Raw genomic sequence first — 18,523 nt, 5'->3', positions numbered from 1 at the left:
TAAGGCTGTTTAATGCTATTCTGGTTTGTATTTTATTATAAAAAAATGCTTCGGTTTTGTCTAGTACAATTTCTTTTTCTCATTTTTGACCCACTGCTCAATTGTTCACAGAGGTGCCAAGGAATGACACTTGTCCTGAACTGCCGGAGATCCCCAACGGCTGGAAGAGCACATCCCACCCCGATCTCATCCATGGCACAGTGGTCACCTACCAGTGCTACCCGGGATATGCGTTGGTAGGCTCCGAGATCCTCATGTGCCAGTGGGATCTTACTTGGAGCGGCGACGTGCCGAAGTGTGATGAAGGTGAGACGGGGCCGATGGATGTCTTCTTAGTTTATTCATATGGTACATAATTGATGTACTCTGAGGATGTCTGCAATTCCGTTTGCAAAACGTTGTGCAAAAGTCATTCACGCTCTTGAGCTCCTCCACTTTTTTTTTTTTTCCGTACACTTCTGCATATAGTGTGCTATTTGAACCATTCGACTTTTACCATATTATGCTCATTCAGGATGGTTTATGAAATGTTCAGCTTTTTGTGATCATCTTGGGCCCTGTTGAAATGAATGGACCATCCCATAATTGCTATGCGTTCTTCCACAGCTGACTATTTCCACATAACTTCACATATGAACGCCATTCAAACTTTAAAATGTAGTCATATCTTTCAACTACTTGAGCTACTTCTGTTTATTTCAGCTTCTTCTAACTTTTACAGATTTTATAAAATCTATCGTCAAGTTTTTGTTTGCATTATTCTCAGTCTTCAGACAAGAAAACAACCCTAATTCCAAACCTCCCAACACATTGGTCACTATTCCACCAAAACAAGGTTTAATGGTGGAAGCCCAACAAATTGTACATCTCTCCTGACTTTTTTAGCCAGTTCTTTAGAGAAAGTGTGATATATATATAATTTTGGTTATTGTTTTGGGGAATTTGTGACTGCTCTAAACTCGTCAGCTCTTATACCTACAGCCTGTAAACAAGTTCTCATTCCCTCCTTGTTGTGGCGCTTACCAGTCCTGACGTGCCGAGACCCAGGAAACGTGGAGCACAGTCGTAAAGTGATCACTGGCCCCCGCTTCAACATCCGCTCCACCGTGCAGTTCATCTGTAACAAAGGCTACGTTCTGTCTGGCTCCAGTCTCCTCACCTGCAACAACCGGGACTCGGCAGTACCCAAGTGGAGCGACAGACTGCCCAAGTGTGTCCGTAAGTAGCTTGCACCTATTTTTTTGTTACATTTCCAGAAGTCGAGAGCCCCACAATTACTTCACGTCGTCAATCTTTCAAAGACTGACGTTGCGAATGTTTTTTTTTTTGTTGTTTTTTTTTTCCTTCCCCTCCAATCTCCAGCTGAGAAGTACGAGCCTTGCAGAAACCCCGGTGCAGCTTCCAGCAGCATCCAGAGCTCTGAAAAGGCCTTTTATCAAGCGGGCGAGACTCTTACGTTCTCCTGCACTGCAGGCTACGAGCTGCGGGGTGGTGCCACCGTCTATTGTGTCCCCGGCCACCCGTCGCAGTGGAACAGCACTCCTCCTGTCTGCAGAGGTAAAGCGTCATCATTTTGCCAAGCGTTCCCCTTTTTTTTTACATTTTGTCTCAACATTTAGAATTGCACCGCGGTCTCACATTGATTCTGACACTGTACTATTTCTACACCTAAAGTGTTGCATGTAGGTGTGCACTGTGATTTTTGTACAGCTTCTTGACAAAGAAGATTTTGTGTCTTTGTAGCGTCTTCAGCGCAGTATGTGAATCAACGAAGGCTTGATGGTGAGCCATGTTACAAAGAGTCTCAAACCCAGTTAATATCGATGTTTCTTTGTTGCGAAAATTGCACAAAATATTGACTGTTTTTCGTTTTTTCTTTTTTTAGTTGTTAGTATGGATTACAGCATGGAGGGGACCAATATTACCCTTGCAGTTTTTATTCCAACTGCAATCGTCTTGGTGATTGTTTTGGGGATTTATGTCTACTTTGCGAAGTGAGTAATATCTTTAAACTTCATACCCTGTATTTGCAGTCAAAGGAGTCTTTGCAGGATGTTCTCTGTTTATTTTATTTTTTTTCCACTCTTTGCTCAGACTTCAAGGGAAATCTGTCAGAATGCCGACGTCCTCTCCACCGTACGACAACATGACGGAAGAGTCGGCTTTCGACAACCCTATTTATGAAAGTGGAGTAAGTACGGATGTGGTGAGCATGCAGGACGTCGATTCGCAGAACACCAGTGTGCTGTCCTGATCCTCCTCCATCCCAACGTCATCTCATTTCACGCCAGCAGAGGGCACCTTCATCCTCCATCACCATCAGTATCGTCAGTGGGAGCAAATGCCGAACATTGTGATATAATTTGCCTGTTGGGATGTTCCATACTTCATTTCTGTCTAGTGGCGTTTTTTTTTTCTTTCTGTTCCCTGTTACATAGGCAGATGTATTGTAACACAGCATACACACTGTCATGCAAAGGTGGTAATAATAGCGACATAATGATACTTAATTTTATTTGAAATGCCCTTTACATGTCAAATTGAAGCCTTAAAGGGCAGGTATTCACACCCTTTCAGCTATTTCTCATACATATTAGCGAATTACAACAACAGACCTTCATTAATATTTCTGTTATTTTACATGATAGACCTACACAAACTAGGGCACACAAAATCTTTCGTGGTTTGTCAAATTTGTTTGCACTTACATCCAGCCCTCTTACTCCAAAATCACCAAGCAACCAGCTTTCAGGATTTGGTTTATTAAAAGATGAGTCAAAAGTATTGCATTATGCTGAGATGTAAAGGAGATTTTAGATTTTTATTATTATTATTATTATTTTATTTTTCTTACTATTACAAATGCAAGTTCAATCCTTGTTTCTGCGGTGTGTGTGTTTGTATGTAGCCCCTTCTTCTCTGATACCAACTGCAGTCGAGTACCTATATGCATTCAGACGTTATTTTATCAGGAAAAATTAAATTGGTTGCACTGGATTTTTTTTTCTTCTGTTGGTGCTAGAGTAAGAGGAGCAACATATACATGCACATTAGTTTGTTTTAGTACAAAAAAGCATGAATTATTTCCTTTAACTTCACAATCATCCACTGATTTGTGTTCACACGCATTGCAATGCAGTTTATGGTTGTAACATGATAAATCTCTCCAAGTTCAAGTGGCATGTATACTTCTACGACTTCTGTTTCAATGCGAGGCTAACCAGCACATGGGTATTGCTGATGTTTGTGTTAGCAGTTTTAAGCTGTCCCCCATTGCTCTTCTTTTCTCTGCTCCTGCAGCATTGGCAGACCCGTTGTAGATACTAAACCCTGTCAGTATTTCCACTTTGGCTTTGCTGCACAACAACTACAAGGTGAGATGGCCTTCAACAACTAAAGCCGCAGCATGTTTTACTGTCCAGTGATCCTGCTGCCACATGTTTTTAGCTTTATCTAATAATATTTCCACATACATTGATCTTGTTGCAGTTTTTATTATTTATTACTTTTTGTTCTTGTTGTTATTTATTACTTATTGCTAATTAAACTGCTGTAAACTATCATAGTAGAAGGTTTTCATAAGAACTGTGACTATATCCATTTCCTTATGTTGTAAATTCTACAAATACAGCCACATGGCTTTCTAGGAGTTTGGCTGACGTATAAAACAACAGACCTCTAACAGGTATTAGCAGTGTAGTTCAGTCAGGGACTCTGAAATTGAACATTGAAAAATACTTTTACTAGGACCTCTAACAAAATCAGGAAATGAGACGGGAGCATCCCTTGTTATCTAGTAAATACCAATTATGCATAAATTGTCATTATAGTTGTTGTGTTTTTTTTTACTTAAATATAGTTTCCTTTCCTGTTCTTTTTCTTTGATGTTAATCAATCAGTAAATGTGAAAGTGAAAAATGCTTTAATGTTTAGGGAAACTTCAAAGGCAGTCTTTGAAATCGGGTAATATGACTCGCCACCAAAAACAGAAGAAGAAATATAAATAAATTATGCTTACTACTTCCAGAACAAGTTTTTTTTTAAAGCTACGCTTGCATGTTCGGTCAAAGGGGAGTGAGTGAGTGTCCCATGTGTCATGAGTATTGCATACACGTAGCTAGTTGAATTTCGATTTCTGGTTTTCAATATGTAGTGACCAAAAAATGTTTTTAATGTTTTTAGTTTAGGGAATCTCTAGTGCATTTGAGCGTGTCCAGTTCAATATCTAAAATGAAAACATATATGGAGCTAAAAGCTAAATATGGCTGCTCTACACTGTAGAACACAGCTTTTGGAAATAAAAACCAACATTTATCCTAAATGTGAAAACCCAGAAACTGCTCCCTTCCAAAGAGTCCGTTACAATCAATAGTTATAATCAACAACTCATTTCTGAATTATTTATTGGGGCTTTTGTGTTGACATTATAAGGATAAAATAAACCACAACAAGCGACCAGAACACTTAAGAATGATTAAAAACACAAACTCTGCTCAGTATTTAAGTCATTACCTGTCAACAGTAGCTTGATTTGTTAAAAATATTCAACTAATCAGCATCCGTGTGTCAGTCAAACCATAAAACTGTGCTAAGAATGTCTTAATTAAACATATTAAGCTTGAACTGTAACTTTCGTGAAATTTTTAATCAAGTCATCTCTCTGGTTTTTACAGGACAAAATGAGAAACTTTTTTAGAGGTGTCCACTTAAAGCAGGAACTGCTCAAGCTTTGGCTTTTGGGACCCTCTCTGCACTGCTCATGGTTACATTTTTGCCCACATTTTGATTTGAATCAATATCTTCTTTCACCCTCTGCTATGTTTGTATCAATGTAAATAAGTCTCTCTCTCTCCTGCACAGTCGAATCTGTGATCCTGTTTAACGCCATGGTGATATTTTTATAAAGTAAGTCGTCGATGACCATTGGTGATTGTATGTTTTTAAGTAAATTTTTGATGGCCTCAGCGAGTTACATTTAAAGAGGAGGGAAATGGTTTGATTTTTGTTTTGTTTTTGGGTTCTTTTTTTTTTTTACGATCCCTGACATTCCACAGTTTTTGTAAATTTTATCATGACTTTATTTTTATCTTCTTCTTTTTTCTCTCTGTGTGTGTGTGTGTGTGTGTATGGGACTGCTATTTGTAAATAAACTGCCTGTCCAATACGAGTGCCTCACGACTGACTATAACCTGAGAGATCACACACGAAAACATTTGTATGACTTGAATCTAGATTTAACTATTATTTGATATTGTTTCGGCTTATCGTAGCACTCCAACTTACCTTCATATAATCTCTCGTCAAAGTATTTACGGAAGGATTTTCCACCAGCCGATGTGTGGTTTCCAGCAACATATAGCCTCAGATACGTTTTTTTTTTGTGTTTTTTTTTTCATCCATCATGAATGCCAGTGTTCTTACTGTACGCCACATCTTAAAATCTGCCTCAAAGAATCAGTAGCATCAACTGGTTGCAGCTCCCGGCTGTGTGAACCCCCTCGTTTTAAAACGCAGAAACACAATAATTCAATGATGTTACAAGAATGATTTGCATAGTCTGTAAAATAACAAAATATATATATAAATATATATATATATTTAAAACTGACGAGTGGCGATGAAGCTGTTTTGCATCTGCTTGTGTTGAATTTGATGAAGAACGTATTTATCTCATCTGTGCGTTTGCTTTTCGCTGTAAAAGGTGTTTTCTTTCAGCCTCACAGCCGCCTCAGCCACACCCAGGAAACCACATCACCTTAAGTGTATATATGATTCCCTGAATAATAATAAAATTAACAATTGTTTTAATCTGTCATCGACTCCTTGAGTGAATTTATTTTTGTCTATGAGTGCTCCACGAGTTAGACTAAAACTGTTGTGAAAACGTACTCTTATTTTTGTTATCATGAGGATCAAAGCTAATATTGGGAGAATTAAGTGTTCTCAAATAGACTGGGTTTAGTCTAACAGTATTGTTTTGTGTTTTTGCTGGAAGAATCTCGCAGTGTGAGTCTGAAGAATTACAGGCTGGACTGTAGTGACAAGTTTTAAACACTAGATGGTAGCAGAGTAACGGGTAAGGCGTAAAGTTGAATGACGTTCAGATCATGTTTTCACATCTCCGTACTAAGCAGCACATCTGGTAAAGTTCGCTTTTATTATAATTAGACACTTTCAAAAGTTTAGAAATGTCCATTGAAATTTTGTAAGTCAAATTGGATCTGTTTTATACAATTACAAACTCAAATTTTATATTACAGACCAACCCAAACTACTGCACAATTTATATATATGTGTGTGTGTGTGGGGGTGTGTGTGTGTGTGTGTGTGTGTGTGTGTGTTTAATACTTACATACGTTTAATTAAAATAAATTCCATTCACTTTATTTATATAGCACCAATTCAGCAACACGTCGTCTCAAGTCATTGCAATTCAATCATGCATACCTTCAAGTTGTTCATAGTTACCAAATAGTGCATTAAAGCTAATATTTGCAATGGAACTGTTCAGATCAAAGCACATCCAATCAAATCATAGACCAAAATTCCAACCAGCATCTGTGGCTAGATGTGAAAACTGCTGCTGCTTTACAGTTCAGTCTGACTGAGCTGGAGCTATTTTGTATAAAAGCGCCATATACAAAATATATATGCTATATTAAAGCATATATATATATGCTATAAAAAGTAATTGTTTTTTTAATTCTTTTTTTAAAACAATTGCTAAAAACCATGTAGCCTTTTCCTAACAAAGTTACGCTCTATCATTGTGTTGCTCTATCAAACAAAATGCCCATAGAGGCACATTTGCTGGAAGATAAATCACGCTGACAGCAAAACGTTAAAACTAAATGACACAATCAGACTAAAAAGTTTTTAGAAAGCGTCTAAATGGCTAATCGGCATGTAAAGGCCGTTTGTTTTTATTTGTTGAAACTGCTATCAGAAGATCATTTGATGCAAATGATTGAGGGTCAAATAACTGGATGACACCTGAAATATTTTACTGAAGACACTATTGCCGTTACCTATCGAACCACTAGTTGATAAATCTGGAAGAAAACAAAATAATAACGACAAACAAAAGTTCTCATCAAATAAAATCGACAGTTTGACCTTATTCTGTCTTGACAAACTGCTCTTTCACTTCGGTCCTGTAGTTTCATTTGCATCGCAGTAAATGAGGTGCATCCAGTGAGAGGGAGGGGGTTTATGAGCATGTCACGTTTTTTTTTTTTGTTGTTTTTTTCTTGTGTCTGTGTTTATGTGGGAGTTGGTTTATCTCAGCGGATCATTTGGAACCAGTCACCCATGATTTCAGCTGAGCTTTCACTCTGATGCAGAGGGACATATAGAGCAGCTTGAGCCATTAAAATGCAAATTATTTTCAATACATTTGTGTGGAGGTAGTGGGGGGCGGAGAGGGGGGGAGTCCACTGGGAGTCCACCCATGTATTAACTCGTTTTCTGTAAATTATGTGTTTATCAATGGCAGAGCAGCCCAAGACATTCACTCTCATAGACCTGAAGTTTGCTCACAAGCATATTCTTGAACTTTTGCATTTGTACAAATAGTATTGTTAAATGGTTGGGCGTTCCTTTGTGCAAAAGTTGATCTTCTCGGATTCCTCTTCCACAGTCTTGACCCCTTTGTGTGGACTCCATTGTTTTCTCAAACTGCAGTTTTCAGGAACGCCGATAGATGGCAGCACACTACCAAAGCAGATCTCAGAGAAAGGGGGACGCGCTTGGCATCAAGTGCCTTACGAGGACCATCTCCCAGCACTTGCTGCTCCCACCGTGCACAAGTGGCAGGCTGCGGATGGTTCACAATTAAAGTAAAATGTGCTGCTCACAATCCAGCAGAGACCAGGATGAGGCAATTAAGCGGCTAATACGGCGGACCGTCAGACCTCCTCCTCCGTGTCGGCTGCTCCGGGGCACGCCGTGCTCACCGCAGGGTTGAAGGGTAAATGTAGTTTAATGTAATGACCCGTTCAAAGGGTCTGGTGTGCAGTGTTCGATGAACACGGGGAAAAAGTCAGGACCGTCGTTATGCTTTGCTCTGTGAAATACGAGTGCACAGACAGTTTAAATGGAAAAATATATATGAGCAGACGTTTTAAATAAAAGACATCATTTTAAGTGTACTTGCCTTATAAAAACTAGAAAAAAATAATCACTTTCTTCCCATTGTTTTGGTAATATAAGATGCTTAAACAGATTTTTTTTATTATTTTATTTTATTTTAAATTTTAAAAAAAATCATTGATTTATTTTTCAATTACTCTAATCGCTCAGCTTTTCAGACTGAAGGATGGGAAATAGGAACTTTATGGTGTGGAACCTCACTGAGGCTCTATCAATTGCAGAAGAAGCAAAAGCTGATTCCAACTGCCCCACTTCTTTTTACGTCATCCTCACTTGTTAAACAGATGTTACGAGAAAACCTGTTCACTTGCAGTCAAAACTGACTGGTTTTGGAAGGGTTCATTATTTTTGGTCCACCTTCATAAAAAGTTTAATTTCATCTGAAGACAAACAGCCCCACAACATGATGCTGCCACCGCCGTGTTTTACTGTTAGGTTAAGGTTAGACACACTCATGCAAACATTTTCCCATGAAAGCTAAACTCTTGGCATGTGTTGTGATCCTTTAGCATAAGTAGAAAGTCAGAGCCTCCTCAGAGAGAAATGTTCATAAATAATAAAAATGTCATATGTCACATTTGGACTTAGCCTGATTTGTTTGGAAATAAATACTTGAAAACTGAATGTTACCGATGCAACGTAGCTGAGTTCAAAAGACAAAGAGTGAGCTCAAGAACTTCAGAAGATTCATACGTACGAATGCTTCACACGAGTTTTTGAATTTCCAAAAGGCAGCAGCTAAATGACACACTTTGAAGACATGTCACACTTCTTCCTTTTTAACATATAGATAATGTGAATCTTTTCGGGGCTGCTTCTGTGTGTGCGTGTGCCTGTGCGTGTGCGTGTGCGTGTGTGTGCGTGTGTGTAGCTTGTGTGTCTCCTTCCACTCTGCATGCAACGTGTCTCGGTCCGCATGTGTGCCGAGGCAGAGAAATCAAATCGGTGTCTTATCTGAGCTCGAGCAAGATAGGCGATGTTTTCCTTTCAGGATGCCGGGCAGGTTTGAGATTGAGGGGTCTGAACAGAGAGGGGACAAAAGCATGCGAGCCAGAGGGCGGAGGGTGGTGGATGAGCCGGTGAGATGATAATGCAGCATGACACCTTTGAAATGAATCTCTGGTTACCATGGCAAAGAAGCAGGATGGGACAACCTCTCAGGAGCCTCGAATAAAGCCAGTTGTAAATGATGTTTGATTAGTATTTTGATCATGTTCCTGCAGCAAAAACATTTTGTCAGATGTTTGGGCACCGGCATGTCTGCAGTCGCTCTGTCCTCACCAGAGGAATTATAATGACCCTCTAAGAATATTTAACTTTCAGACATTTCGGTGGTAAGCGAGGGGAACTTAGTGACGCCCTCAAACAATCTTTATGTGGATATGCTTAACTACATCTCGACATCATCAACTAATGTTATATTAAAGCTAAAAAAAAAAAAAAAAACATAAAGCTGGAAGGTAGCTCTTGTACGAAAACATTACAATTTTCCATGAATTTATACAGATTTTTTCACTATATCTGTATAGATTTTTTTTCTAATACATTGTCAGCATGCAGAGTGTCGCATCGCTCATTCATTCCATATGTAAATATGTACCTGACAGCCCTGTTTGTCGAAAGCTTAAGAGATGGGAGGCTTTTGTTTGCCACATTGCAGATTTGGGGGCATGGAGGATGTGCAGCGCCTGGCGTCTTTACCTGTGCATGTTAAATAATCTACAGCTTATTTTACCATCAGTAGTGACATTTAATGCAATCATTGTCCAATGGAAGATTATACATTTTAATTGTAGAAACAGTAACATTTTACTTGTTGAATGTAAAGTTGAATATCTATCAAAAAAAGGCAGTTTTGAAACAGCGGTTTTAATTTATTATAGGAAAAAAAAAAGTGTCCAAACCAAATAGGCTCCACATGTTCTTTGGAAATATAAGTTCTCACTGACACAAGTCTGATGACTTTCTGACCACAACTAAAGAAATAAAAAAAATCAAGTGTTACTGGAAAAAAAAAAAGTTAGTAAAGTCTACCCATCTGGAGAGGGTTAGGAAGCCGCCTCTAAGTCTCTACAGTAATGAGAGGATTGATCCCAAAATAGAGAAACGATGGAAAGGGGATGAATCCTCACAGGAGTGGCAAGCTGACCAAACATCTGAAGCACCCAGACCTCACTGGCCTCCTCCAGTGGGAGAAAAACAAATTGTTGGCCAAGAGGAATACAAAACCCAACCTGAAACATGGCAGAAAAAATAAATAAAAAAATAGTTAGGGGGAAATATTTAGTGGACCAGATGATAGTCATATTTTTTTTCTTTTCTTTTTTTTGGACATTGTATATGCAATTACATTTGGAGTAAAACTAAAACAGCATTTAGGAAAAACTAAAAAAAAAAGAAGAAATAAGTAAAAACAAAACAAAAAAATAGCTGGTGGTGTGATCATCTGGGACTGCTTTGGATTATTCTCCAGAAATGATGAAGCCATCTTTTTCTGTTCTTTAGCATAAAGTCTTAAAGGAGAATGCCTGACCTTGAGATCAGTCATACTTCGATCATGAGGCAGGACCAGTAAATTCACCTCTAAGTGTTTCAGTAGAATCAAAGTAAATGTTTTGGAGTGACTTGGTCAAAGTCTGCACCTTCATCTGACTGAAACATTCGTACCTGATGTACCAGTTATTCAGCAGATAACAGAGACTCTCCAGTTAAATATTTGATCCCTCTTATTCCAGGTAAGAGAGGCACAACTGAGTTGAAAACTTTTTCACATAGATCCAGTTTGGTTATGTTTTTTTTTCCTTCAATCAGTTAAATCATCATTAGAAAACATTATTTTGTGTCTACTCTTTGTTTGGTGATCTGAAAGAATGAAGTATGAGAAAGAAACAAAAACAAAACACAAGGCATCTGTAAGAGGGAATATATATATATATTTTTTCCCCCTCTTTACTTTATTAATGCTCTATGACCAGAACAGCTATACTGAGGCTCTCACTGCTGTCTTTGCACCTCTCTGATTTCTTCTCTCAGCCATGCCAGCGATGGACTGCTTACCAAACTGGAACTAATTTTATCTGACTGCTATCTGTCTCCATCAATTACACACTCGGCGCCTTCGTGCCCTCCTGCAACCAAACAGTGAAACACATCCAACAATGCATCCACAGCAGACACTTAATGACTGTATCTGAATAAGCAGTTCGGTGCAGAGTCGGCTCCATGAGCCAATCCTGATTTAATTCATTGACTTAGCCTGCTTATTCCTATTTAAGAGAGTTAATGGGGTTGTGCTGGGAGAGGAGAGGTGGCCACGTCTGATTCCCTGGATGTTGGTGAGGAGCAGATCTTAATGCTAATGCTGAACGGCAAATTACTTACTTACTCTAGTCCATGAGTGACTGATGGAGGGGGGGGAGAAGCACAATAAGCAGAGGTCAGGGTAACCTGGATAATCAGTGAATGTAGTTTTCAAAACATGCCAAGTGATTATTAATACTAAATAATTACAGCGTACGATCTGAAGTTGACGTTACATATTAAAAAAGGCTTCGTTTGTGCTATTTATGGCTCAAAACCGTTTAATCTTTCTGAAAAGTCGCCTTTTACTACATCAGCATGACAGAACTGCAAACCTACCAAGACTTGTCAGTCCTGGTAAAACAAGAGCTCCGATGAGATCAGCGTAACTCAAAGAGACGCTCAAAAAGCCTGGAGGAACTACGGAGATTCACTGATCAGGTTGGACGCAATTGTTGACGGGGTAACTAAGAGTGACAAGAGGCGGTGGAGGAGGTATCATGCTGTGGGTATTAGCTTATTTTCAACATGGAGAGCAAAGACAGTCAGAGCAGACAGCAAGGTGATTTGAGCTACATAAGTGGGGCTACTTGGTTCCTGGAAGGAAATATGTTAGCGGTTATAAAAAGTTGAAAATCACGTCGGAGGTTCCTCAACCGAAGAGACGACTCTAAACACGCAGCTAGAGCTGCAGTGGAATAGCTCAGATCAACGGATATTCATAGGTTAGTCAAAGTCCAGACCTAAATCCAAGAGAGAGTCTGTGATAAGATTGAAAGCTGATGTTCACAGACAACTTTTATCCAATGTGACCATGTTGACAACTTGTTTTGCAAAGATTGTGGATTGATATGAGTCACTATGTGCAAAGATAGAGTCAAAATCCAAAAGCTCTAATTGCAGATAAGGATAATTCTGTAAAATATAGACTTGAGTGTGTGTACATCACAGTTTTCAGATTTTTATTCACAACACTGCTGCAACTACTGCTGTCACGTAAATCCCACCATATTTGCGAATATATAATTAAAATACGCGAAAAGATTTAGGGGAAGAAAAAACACAGAACCGGCTGAGGTTCTTCATCGCCTTCTCCTCTCACTAATTCAACGTCTGGCCCATGTTGCATGTCCAGGAGATGTCTGACAGAGACAGATTGCCCAGCCTGAGCTTAAAGGTGACTGCCTCGGTCTGTGTTCCCCCAAAGCGCTGCATCATTGGAATCCATCATGGGCCGTACAGGCGCCTGCCTCCGCGAAAAACAGATCGCACGGGAAAGACAACAGGAGACGGGCGACACGAGAGAGGATGGAGAACTACATCTGATCAGAAGAAGAAGAAGAAAAAAAGTAGACATGGCTGGAAGGTGTGGTGGTGAAAAGCTGCAAGGGGAGCCGGAGGGATTCAGAGGGGTCCTGAAAAGCTGAGGCTTGGGTGAGGGCGGGGAGGGGCTTTGTGGGCCCTCATGAGGGCATTTATCATTATTGGCTTATACCTCCATCCCTTGCTCAACCTGACATCCTTTCTGCAGTTGACATAAATCATGATTTCAACATAATGGATCCTTCTTCTGGTACAGAAGGGAAGAACGTGTGGCCAGTATCGATTTTAGTCTCTTCTTCTGCCTGTGTAGAAATTCAGAGAGGTGATGCAGAATCAGTTTCAGCCATTGCTGGCCATGCAAAGTAAAGTTTGTCTTCATGAGGCTTAATTACAACGTGACACCCACTGAGAGGTGTAAGCCACGTTGTCTTTGCAGCGGACACTCTCATACATGTGCTGTGTGTTCAACGTGCAGCGTTTTCATCCGGTGGAAACCAGTTTGGGCGACGAAACCCTAAACGTCGCAAAGCGTGGCAGGAGGAAGGCAGAAGACAGCAGGTGACGGCGAGGCCGAGACGGAGGAAAATGGAGGATCGCTTTAATTTGACTGAGTGGAGTGCATAATTAAAACATTAATAACTTCGGCGTTGGTTTGAAGTTCAGCTTCATTTGTCAAGAGCTCTATTTTCAAACTGTTGGCACGAACGATAAGATCGCTGTTCACTTGGCCTGTCGCGATGTCAGCTAAAAAGGAAAAAAAAAGGAAAAGAGGGAAAACGCAAAATGTGATTTGTGTTTTCAGAATCCGAGGATTGCAAAACGAGCCCCGTTAAAATCATATTTGTCAGCTGTAACGGAAAGGCGATCAACACCTTATTCATCAAATGCCGTTAATATTTAATCTTGGGTCTTTTTTATAATTAAACATTAAACTTTAATTCCTTCTTTAATATGTTAACCAGGAGGTAGTAAAAGAACATGTAAGTGTCTTGATTAATCACTAAGCAGGAAATGCACTTTCATATCATGCTGTCATTAATCATTTCATTTTTCGTTGTGCTCCGATATTTATCAGTAAGAAGAAGTGGAGGGGGGCGGGGGGGTATTTTTTTTCCAGTTAAAAAGAAAATTGATTCTGTTTTAACAAAAATGTTTCAATAAAAACCTATATGTTGGTCTCAGAATGTCAGAGCAGAACCATAGGTCTGCATAGCTGCATAGCTGCTGCTGAAGCAGCAGCAGTATTTCATGTGGGACATATTTTTAATAAAGGTCTCATAATTGCAGGCAGAATTTAACTGCTTGATTTACAGATGCACATTTAACTTCAATGCCATATTTCATGCTGCTTAAATGGCATTTTTAAGCCATCTGTAACACAGCTCTGTGAGTGTGTGTTGGGTCTTGGCCAAATAGGCAAAAAGTCAGACTGAATCATTTAGGATCACGCATATTAATTAATTCAGATTACTGATTTTCTCATTTATTTGAACGAATGAATGAATCTAATTTAAGAGCTGTTGTTAGAGAAATCCTGAAAGTTTACTGATTTATTTATTTACTTATTATTTAAGGCGTCAGGGTTAGGGTTAGGTACTTTATGACAGGGACTTATGTTCAGTTGTCCAGAGCAACACGAGAAAAACGCACCTGTCAGCTGCTCCTTGAACAAGTTTTCTGTTGCTTTTGTGAAATAAAAGTCGGTTTTGCTGCGTGTTGAGTTGGTGTCACCTGTTTGCTGCTGAGAATAAGAGGATTAAGGAATGAGCTTTGTGCAGAACTGCACTTATAATTTCGTCCCATACCCGAATTTTAGATGATTTAGTGCATTTTGATTGGTTGGGAGGGCTTCACTATTAGGGCCATTCGTGTAAGACCCACCAATGTTGGGTTGTGTACTACCTATATATACTTGAGCCTATATGTTTACATTTTGACCCTGTGGATTTAAAAAAAAATGACTAAAACTGTTTGCAAACTGTTTTTCTTGGCTATTTCTCATTAGCCATGAAAAGCATTAACATGCATTAGTGGTTATTATTGCGTTGACCTCTCAGAGAGTTCTGAATTATTGACATGTTTCAATAATTTTAGCCGTTAGACCATCTCCACATCGCTGCCAGTTATTTTGACTATATTTGCATTTTATATTGTGTTTGTTGGTTGTTGTTGTTGTTTGTTTTTTTAAGTACACAACTGACCTACTCACCCTCAACAGAAATAAATGATAAAACAGTGAGAGTTTATAGAAAAGGATCTGCTTTTATTGTAAATTATTATATGTTAAGGTGGGATTTTTTTTTTATTATTTTCAGCAGTGAGGAAGTTCTGCTGACTAGATGAAAAGCCAGTAAAGAGGTGGGGGTCAAGAAGATTAGGCAGACTAACTTCATGACAGGCTTAGTTGATGATGCCCAAGCTTAACTACATACGGGCGGGATTAATTATGAGACTCACACATATAGAGCCTAAATAAATGATTGCAGGGTTAATTGCAGTGTTCTAAGATTTGGGTAATGGACTGAGTTGCTTTAATGATAAAGCATGAGCTCTTCGTGGAGTTCACTCCAAGTGCTTTTTTTTTTGTTTTGTTTTGTTTTGTTTCAAATTGATACGCTACTCCTGATTTTACTCCTCATTCCAAGATAACCAAACCAGAGAGAAATGCTCTCCTTTGTTTCATAATTAGCATAGTTATTAGATGTCTTGCTATGAATATCATTATGAGAGACAAGTGTAACCAACGCTTTGGGCCAACGCTGCTGAGGAACATCACTGCTACGGGGAGTCGATCATCAAGACTGTCAGTACTGCAGTGGTACTATGACGAGCAAAGGGAAAGCTAAGTCCTGCGTTTAAGCCCAGAAGGTGTTTATTTTTATGGTGTTGCTATTTTAGTAAAAGACAAAAAAAAAGCAAAATGAACCTTTTATCTGACATGTTGTGTTGTGGTATTAGAAAACATACTATTCTAAAGGAAGAACATTAAGAGTACTTCACTCATTTTAAATCTGACACACCATTCTTTACCTTTTTCTCATTGGAAACCATATTTCATAATCACACTTTATGAAAGTGGTTCTCCTAAGTGAAATTCTTATATGCCTTGGTTCATATTTGCTCAGCGAGAGACGGTCTGTTTACATGAAAAATTGCTCATCCCACACAAGAGTCACATGATTAAGATAGTTTTCACATCATTAACTACGTAACCTGCCAACAACCTGGAGGATTTGTATTAAAAGGGCACAGCAAATCTCCCTTAACAATTTCTTTTGACATAAAAATCCGATTGAAAGTGAGAGATGGACATTTATTCTCTCTTTAGGCTAAATTTGGTCCAGTCGGAATATCCAAATTTGAACTCTTTTTCAATAGCTGCCTACAAAACAAATTCTCGCAGAGATCCATTGTTTGCAGAGAGAAGACATCTTTAGCAAGGAAAGTCCAAAGTTGGACCATGCTCTATTATGAATACAACTTTTTCTTAAATTTGAGTTGTATTTGGAGTACTGTTCTGGTATATTTGCAGATGAAATATAAATTAAGTAAATGTTTTTACAGGCTTAATTTGTGAATAAAGACCAAGCACAGCAATAACAAGTCAACCCAAGGCAGCATGGTATTTCAATACTATCTTGAAGAACAAATTCAAAAAAAGGAGAATCATTAGAAGAATCATCATCATAATTAAGTACATCCATAACTGGGATGTACTTATGACTTACGTTTTTTGCTTTGTACCTGCACCACCCTCAAATGTGTGCTGCCCTGGGCAGAAAGCCCTACTGATCATATTTTACATGGTCACTGACTGCACCCACCAAGTATAAAAACAGCTGTTTTTATACTTGAAACAAATCAGATGTTATGATTTGAATTCAATTAGAGAAGAGCTTTTCAGGTGACAATTAAAAAAAAGAGACGATTTTCACAGAACAAAGAAGAGACTCGTTGACAGAGTAATTAATATCACAGCATCAGAGCCTGTAAACCTTAGAAAGTCACGCTGCTCTCCACATGGCCGTAATGTTTGGTAAAAGTACCAGTCAGCAACAACTTCCTTTTACTGTAAACGAAGGCAACATTGCCTGTGCAATTATGTTGACCACAGCAAAGCTCAGAGAAGTGACTGTAGAACGGAACATCATACAAGACGCTTGTATAACTGATATTTCCATATATAACTTGATGGTTGAAAATAATTAGCACATTTTGTGTAGCTAAAAAAAAGAATAAGAATAAAAATGAATTAATGCTGATTTGTTTTTTGGTTGAAAAAAAAAACGCTACTAAGCTTTGTGTCTGTAAATTCTCAAACCTCCTCACAATTACAGACCTTGTTTATTTTATGCACTCTCAGACTAATGGCAGATGTTAAACTTGGGTAAAAAAAAAAAAAAAATCTTTTGAATTCAACGCAGAACAATTTGAACACAATGTGTCTGGTATCAAAAGGAAAGTTGTCTGAAACTGTCAGACGTATTTCAGCGACTCAGAAAATTGGAAGATGGGAGGCGTTGTATTGTAAGTGGAGGTGTGATTATGGCAGATTGTTGAGGGTAAAGCTTGCCGCCCCCTCCACCTCCTCGCTCTTCATTTTTATGGAGCTCAGGGAGCCTCCTCACCTCTAATGGCGGTTTTGCAGGCCATTTACCCGCAACTGCAAGTGTCATAATTTGCTCTAACCACCACAATTAAGCCATTTTTTTCCCCCAGACTTACTATATATTAAATGAGAGCAACTATGTCTCTCATTTCAAAAAGGTAATGGCTGTTGAACAAAGGCCAGGGCTGAATTGTTGCCGAATTGTTGCATGACTTGGCTTACAGCATACAGTGACCCCGATGTTGTGTGTGTGCACACAAGCGGGGACGAATGCTTCTGTCCTAACAAAAGACTGTACACAAACAGGCGCGCAACAGCTAGAAACACATAAACTGGTAATTGGAGGAGCGCTTGCAATTCTGCACAAGTCATTTATAAAGTGCCACAAGGGTAAAGGTTGGAGTAGCTACTTATTTGTTTAAATTAATAATAATAATAATAATAATAATAATAATAATAATAATAATAATAATAATAATAATAATAATAATAATAATAATAATAATAATAATAATAATAATGATGATTTTAAAAAAGGATTTAAATTTGGATTTTGCTTAGATTTTTTTTTCCTAATGTATAAACCTATTAAGGAGATTCTAGTTTGTGTCGCAAATTGTTTTGTTGTGGTATTAAGCAGATACTAATTGCATTTAGAAGTATTACTCTGTTTTGTTCTTTGATTTTTTTTTTTTTTTTTTTTTTTTACATTTTCTTTGGATTTTTCCATGTTGTGGTAACGAGCAATTCATTGTCTTAAAGCGGTCGCCTGCACTGCAGAGAATGGGAGTCCTTATGATGGTGAAGTAATCACGTCGCTATCGTTTTTACTATTTGAACGGGTGTAAAGTCAACGTTTGCTCTCTAATCATTTTTGCTATTCACACTGAACAGCTTCCTTTTCCCTACTAATCAGAGGCGCCCTCACAGCATGATGCAACCATCACCATGTTTCACCATTCAGATTGTTTCCTTTATGTCTTATGTGCATTTTGCACATATGGCATAAAGTTAAACTTTGCTGCTATCTTAGCAAATTCCCCCATATTTGCTTGGTCCCACAAACAAAAGAGTGGGGGACATCTAATTCAGCCACCTGTAGCATATGTTACTAGTTTAATGTCACTGGTTTTAAACAAA

The 18,523-nt window shown here is 38.6% G+C and overlaps 1 protein-coding gene and 1 long non-coding RNA gene across 12 annotated transcripts in view; one reads left to right on the top strand and one right to left on the bottom strand.

Moving 5' to 3' along the window:
* LOC106914852 (seizure protein 6 homolog) overlaps positions 1-4,486 on the top strand; it is a 50,315-nt gene extending 45,829 nt beyond the window's left edge. The window contains exon 10 of the mRNA XM_088012480.1: positions 112-4,486. Coding sequence (XP_087868606.1) covers positions 112-356 — 245 coding nt within the window. The 3' untranslated portion in view covers positions 357-4,486. The remainder of the gene's footprint in view (positions 1-111) is intronic.
* The window catches only part of LOC148155417 (uncharacterized), a 354,212-nt gene that overhangs the window by 319,227 nt on the left and 16,462 nt on the right, over positions 1-18,523 (bottom strand). The gene's annotated exons all lie outside the window — the stretch shown is intronic.

The sequence above is a fragment of the Poecilia mexicana genome, unplaced genomic scaffold, assembly GCF_051168715.1.
Source record: "Poecilia mexicana isolate PSO_F unplaced genomic scaffold, ASM5116871v1 scaffold_14, whole genome shotgun sequence".
Taxonomy (NCBI): domain Eukaryota; kingdom Metazoa; phylum Chordata; class Actinopteri; order Cyprinodontiformes; family Poeciliidae; genus Poecilia; species Poecilia mexicana.
Note: the sequence above shows the minus strand (reverse complement) of the source record. Positions and strands in the feature narration are given on the sequence as shown.